Below are 6,690 nucleotides of genomic sequence, written 5' to 3' on the forward strand. Positions count from 1 at the left end.
CACTGAATAGCTTTAAAAGTGCACGTTTGTTCGTGTTAACACTAAAAAGATATAAGATCTATCAAAAATGTTTAAAAAGGACTTCACATGTATACAAGAGCTATAAGGACAATGGTCAGAGTATTCATTTTAGTGCCATATTCTGGGTGTCTGGGAATATTTGATTGACAATTATCTTTATTATAATTGACAATTTGATTGCTGATCATAAATTAAAATCTGGCAACAAATGAAGTGGCAGTGGAACGTTGAGACACATCACCCTGTGTCTACTTGATACATCACATTGCCTATTCTGTCTGGCGGACAGAGAATAAACTCTCTGACGTCTGAGTCGTGCAGCTGACACTTTGCTCTTTGCTCTGGAGAGCTGTACCCTCAGTTCCGCTGAAGAGGTCGCACAAGGACTTCTGAAAGAGTTCAGACTGTGCGTCAGCGAGTGGAGAGCTCTGTGTGTGTGTGTGTGTGTCTGTGTGTGTGTGTGTACTTGTGTATTTGTTACCTCTTTAGGACACTTTCAGGCATAAACACTGACCTTGTCAGGACCAGTAGTCCTCGTGGAGACTAAAACCTGGTCCTAATGAGGTATCAACTGTTATGGTTAATGTTAGGGATAACCCTGTCCAAATGAATGAAAGTCAGTGTGCGTGTGTGTGTGTGCGCGTGTGTTTCATTCAGTGAAACGCAACACCCAGCTCGTCTGTCTGTCTGAAGCCTCTTCGGAAACAGGTTTGATTATATTTAAAAAGCTTGACCCGGGAGAGAAACCCAAACAACTGTCTGCTCTAATATTAGCAGTGTGGCTGCGGACTACTATGAATTCTATTATTGTCTGGGCTGGGATATATTCCAAAAGGCAACTCTCATCCACAGATTTACACTTTTGCCCACATGTTGGTGGAAAAAAAACAAAAAACCTCACTCTTAATTTGAAGGACTGGTGATGAACCCCAATAGGTGCATCACCAATGAGCCTAGATGATAACATGGTAATAAAAAATATTGTTATTATTGTTATTGTTGAAGAATAGTCATCGCAAGTAAAAGCAAACTTTAACTCCCCCATTGTTTTAGTTTTATCTTTATCTTTATTTTGTTTTATCTTCTCCTAATGTGAAGTAAAAAAAATAAAAAAGTAAAATATAAAATAAAATAAAAATAAAAAAATGTCATAAAATGATAAATATTTCCATGTTCTCCAATTGTCGTGGCAGGAGAAAGTTGCCTGGAACGATGTCACCTGATTGGGATTGAAAGAACTTTGGTAAGAAGAAAAAAAAAAAAAAAAATCTCCCCACCCCCACAGAAGAGGAGACCGCCCACCAGAGACAGTCAACCCGAGACCCCTTATAGATTTAAAAAGAGAGGCTGCATTCTCAGACTGACACTTATTCAACACTGCCACCCTAAGCAGATTACTTTTGCGCTGCCTGTGTGTCAAATACGTGGTTGTCTTTGCCTCCCCATCATGTTTAGGATGCTGAAACACCAACTCCACCCAGGCATTTTTCTCTTCTTCATATGGCTTTGTCACCTCATGGAACATCAAAAAGTTCAAGGTAAGCTCTCTTCATCCGTTTCCTCTCAATTTCCACCGTTTTGGAAAAACTTCCAGCGCTGTCAGTGGCACACGCGCGCGCGTCTGTCCGGAGACCTGCTGCAAAGCCAGCGACAAAACTTTTCTGAGTGACTTCCATCTTTTCTTTCTGCCCTACGCGGATCAAACTCTCGATCTCTTTGCGCCAGACAGTGCGTAAAGTGTCCATAAAACAGGTGCCATGCGGGACACTTCAGAGTGAGACTACATGGCAAGTTTTGCAGCCTTCGCCAAGGGCACACACTTTACCCGCCACGGCGTGTTGGTGGCAGCCACACCTTTCCACGCAATATTTCAGCATATTCTGATGCTTTGGTGTGAGCACCGAGCCGTCTCACAGTGTCGTGTAACAAACTTCCACAGAGACTTTATGTCTTACTTATACATTTCCCGTACGGAATCGTTTCAGATTGTGTGCGTAATGTCTTTCTTTTTTTTTTTTACCTAAAAAAACAACAACAATAAAACATGAAACCTTTACTCTAGGGGAAGATGGAAATGAGTCACCAATTTAAGAAACACACTATGAACACTTTATGCCATGTGTGTCTGAGACCCAGACACACATGGCACCATGCTGTTATCTCATCAAATTTTATTGGAATGTGTTTAAAATGAATTTGACAGTTGCTTTAATGGACATGGTTCTGTTTGGTTGTGTGAGCTGTCTGGCTGTGTTGCTCTGAGGCGTTAGGGGCAGTGGTGTGTTTAGCTTTGCTCCCTAAAGACTGTGTTTTTCTGAAGGAGATTGGCTCCTATTTAACGCTGTCTGTGCGCTGCGTGTACTCTGTCCACTGATAACAAGGAGACGTGGGGGGAATAGAAGACATCCCCCCCCCCCCCCCCCCCCCCCCCCACCACCTCTTAAGATTATGATCACTTCTTTGGTTTTGTGGCTGCGTGGTATAAGGACTGTCATTCACGCATGGGACAGTGTTAACAGTCTCAGACAAATCAGACAAAATACAGCCGGGTGGGTGAAGGGAGGGGAGGGCGGGGAGCGGAGCGGAGCGGAGCGGAGGGGAGGGAGCGTCTCGGAGAAAAATCGGCTGCGTGAGTGTCTGGTGCGTCTGGGTCAGTGGCTTCGGGCGTTCGTCGTGCTGAAGAGCTTTTCGTGTTGTTTTTGTCTTTTCAGCTGGGAACTGCTGGCTGCAGCAGGGGAAGAACGGGAGGTGCCAGGTGCTCTACATGCCCGGTATGAGCAGGGACGAGTGCTGTCGAAGTGGAAGACTGGGGACGTCCTGGACCGAAGAGGACGTCCCTAACAGCACGCTCTTCAGGTGGATGATCTTCAATGGCGGAGCCCCCAATTGCATACCTTGCAAAGGTGGAGGTGCACTCATTTCCCTTGGTTTCCCCCCCACACACACACTCACTACAGTAAACGTTTAATAAATCATGTGCTCTGATTAACGCCAAAAAAAAAAAATGTACTTCAAGTGTCAGAGTCACAAAACCTCACCAGCATCACTTAATGCAGACCTTTTATTTTAGAAACCTGCGATAATGTTGACTGTGGGCCCGGGAAGAGGTGCAAGATGAACAGACGGAGTAAACCTCGCTGCGTGTGCGCTCCAGACTGCTCCAACATCACCTGGAAGGGACCGGTCTGCGGCTCGGATGGGAAGACGTACAAAGACGAATGCGCACTGCTGAAGGCTAAATGTAAAGGTCAACCCGACCTAGACGTGCAGTACCAGGGGAAGTGCAAGAGTAAGTCAATATTTTCTTTAATTCTGCGTGTCCCAACGAAGAAGAAGAAGAAAATCCCGCAGTCTGTTCTTAATTCTCCTCTGTATTTCGATCCCGTTTTAACAAAAAAATCCACCAATGTCTTTGTCTCGACAGAAACGTGCCGTGACGTCTTGTGCCCCGGCAGCTCCACATGCGTCGTGGACCAGACAAATAATGCATACTGTGTGACGTGTAATCGGATTTGCCCCGAGGTGACGTCGCCCGAGCAGTACCTGTGTGGAAACGACGGTATCATCTACGCGAGCGCGTGTCACCTGAGAAGAGCGACCTGTCTCCTCGGCAGATCTATCGGAGTGGCTTATGAGGGGAAATGCATCAGTAAGTCTGAAACTAGAGACGTGAGAGCGAATGTCTCCTCTTCTTTTTTTTTCTTTCTTCCTGGCCAGATCTGCAGATTTTCACTGTTCATTTTTGCCAACATTCCACTGAGGAGGGGGTCTGAGGGAGAGAGTTTGGTAGTTGCTTGTGTTTGCTCAAGAAATGATAGACATCTTATTATTTCCTGATGTTGGCAGCACTATCCCATATGGGAGAGAGAGGAAAGAGGAAGGGAGGGAGAATGTGCTGGGGGCCATGAAGACATGCTTAAATTTAATATTTGAGTCCCATGGATTGTGAACCAGAAAGCACTTTAACTTTAGTGAGAATACTAATTAAAACATGACATTTTGTCGCCTGCCACGAGACCTAATCTCATGAAAACAGGATGTCGTTCTCCAAAACACTGCTGTCATCTGATCCTGCTTGAAAAGCACTGGTGATAATCCACCTAATCAAAGATCCCCCCCCCCCTGTACTGGTTCCTTCCTTTTCTCTTTGTAGAAGCTAAGTCGTGTGAGGACATCCAGTGCAGCGCGGGGAAAAAGTGTTTGTGGGACGCTCGGATGAGCCGAGGCCGCTGCTCGCTGTGCGACGAGACCTGTCCGGAGAGCAAGACAGAGGAGGCGGTGTGCGCCAGTGACAACACCACGTATCCCAGTGAATGTGCCATGAAGCAGGCTGCTTGCTCTCTGGGTGTGCTGCTGGAGGTCAAGCACTCTGGATCTTGCAACTGTAAGTAAATAGCGAAAAGTGAAATATGAAAAGAAAAAAAAAGAAAAAGTCAATCAAAAACAACCCCTACGAGCAAAAGACAATACTACATTTTGCTTTCCCAACAAAAACCTCCCCCTGAAAGTGCCCCCCACCCCCCTCCCCCCTCCACACCGACCCCAACTTTCCCCCAAGCTCCCACAACAGCTACATCACCAAGCACAGCTCAAGCAAAGCAGAAAGGACTTGGGGATGGACGAACTTGCATGACATTGTCTTTGTTGCTGGCTTCTGGTCTTGTGTTCTTGTTAGACTTTTTATTTCACTTTATTTCACAAATCTTCTGCAAAACAAAATCACAGGTGAATAGGTGAAGGTGAATAGAAAAAAAAAAACAACAACAACAAAAGACAGACAAGTCTATCTGAGCAGACTCCACACTCCAGGAGTCTAGGGGAAAAACTTCATTCAACTAACTTGAATAGTAAAGAAAGGCTAGTTTTGTTTGCAGTGGAACAATCCTGATATTTAAACGAGTTAAGATTATGGCCGTGCTAGTGAACTGCAGGAGCAGGTTGCCTTAAATCCCATACAGTCTTTTTTTTTTTCCTTTCTTTTTTTTTTTAAAGATGAAAAATGTTTTATTTTTTATGATAGTGGTCAAATCTTTGCAGCTTGTAAATTCCATGGTCACGTTGCTAAATGTCATAGTAATGGGTGTATTTGTGTGTTTGTAATGTTCTTCTTTTGGCTTTAATCAATCATTTCAAAAATGCACTGCCCCTCGTGATATACACACACCACCGACATGTCCATAAGAACAGAACACCTTTGAAATATACCAACATGATGTACATAAGGTGATTGTAACATTGGTGCCATGTTAGTGATGATGGATTTTAACATTCTTCTTCATGTAGACTACCTATCTGCAGACCAGAGTGAGTCATTCATGCACTCACAAATCTGGGGGGGGGGGGGGGTAAACTGTCATATTGAACAATAGCCTGAAGGAAGTGTCAAATTTACATTCCAAGTTGCTATGAAGAAGAATGTCTTCCTATTAGTTTCTCTTTTCCTGACTAAGTACCTTATTATGATGTGCCTAAGGTATGCAAGGGAATCCAAGGGACCAACTTTATGATCACCTCATGAGCTCAATATAAATGTGATACTTCACCGTGTGCAAGATAAGCGTAGGAAGCTTGTAGAACCATGCTCTCTTTGTGAGGAGAAACGTTAACATTTTATCAACTAACTGTTATTGTCTGTGCCGTTTCCAGTGAACGTGTTGTCTACCAGAATATTATGTATCAGAAATTACAAATCCATTTTGGATTGATGAGGGCCTGCCTGTTTCTTTCTTTCTTTCTTTCTGCTCTTTTTTTGTATTGTCACTCTTGCTTGTGTGCTTTTTAAAAAAAACAAAAAAACAAAACAAAACAAAAACATATCCAATGTAAATCTCTTCTGTAAAAAGAAAGAAAAAATACCTCAGAATTGTCGATGATCTCCAACCTGCTTGTCAAGTCCAGGCTGTGACACAGAGTCCCTCCCTCCCTGCAAACGCTCTCACGCCATTTGAGCCTGATGCTGAAATCATAATCTGGAGCAAAGAAATGAGCGAATCCAAGTACACAAGGGCACTTTTCTGTGTTATGTGTGTCTGCTTTCAGGAAAAGAAAACCGAGCCACTGGAAACCATCAGCCCCAGTGCCCCCTATACTCGCCAGGCACCCATGCCCCCACCCTCGGCCACCCCTTCATTTCCATCATCCCACTTTTCTCTCTTGTTACAGCCCTGACTTGCTAGATTGTGTAAATGGTAGCCGCATAATTGGGGATGCCACAGTAATTACTGATGCCAAGGCACACAGACACACACAGGCTGTGTGCCTGTGGCTTTGCTGTGAGATTTTGATGATAGAACATTCTGTGATATGCTGCGTTGTTGTGGTCCACATTCATACAACAGCTACTATATATTCTCCCATATAGCCATTGCAGAAGACGAGGTGGAGGATGAGGAAGATGAGGACTCAGACTACATGGCCTATGTCCATTTATCTTCTATACTGGATTGATAGGCTCCCATCACTAGGGGAACAGTCCTAGGGCGAGGAATCATGTCCATACTGTACATTATGTGTATGCTTATTTATTTTTAAAGAAAAAGGAAGTATACATATAGTTCAGTCAGATGTTTATTTATATTTTTTTTGTGTTGTATAATTTATACATTTACAGTGTCGGGCTTACTATCTACCATGATACATTGTGTTACCACTCATTCCCCCCCCCCCCCC

At 44.0% G+C, this 6,690-nt stretch overlaps 1 protein-coding gene across 2 annotated transcripts; it reads left to right on the plus strand.

Annotated features, from left to right (window-relative positions):
* Nucleotides 1-1,412: 1,412 nt before the first annotated feature.
* fsta (follistatin a) lies at nt 1,413-6,690 on the plus strand. Of its 2 annotated transcripts, none has more exons than XM_058636822.1 (6): nt 1,413-1,559; nt 2,733-2,930; nt 3,092-3,310; nt 3,446-3,670; nt 4,175-4,405; nt 6,383-6,690. In XM_058636822.1, exons 1-6 carry the CDS (start codon nt 1,469-1,471, stop codon nt 6,466-6,468), a joined length of 1,050 nt encoding a protein of 349 aa, XP_058492805.1. In that variant the 5' UTR covers nt 1,413-1,468; the 3' UTR covers nt 6,469-6,690. The 2 variants fall into 2 exon arrangements, with proteins under 2 accessions (XP_058492805.1, XP_058492806.1); XM_058636823.1 differs by having other exon boundaries at nt 2,733-2,924.

This window comes from Solea solea, chromosome 8, assembly GCF_958295425.1.
Source record: "Solea solea chromosome 8, fSolSol10.1, whole genome shotgun sequence".
NCBI lineage: Eukaryota > Metazoa > Chordata > Actinopteri > Pleuronectiformes > Soleidae > Solea > Solea solea.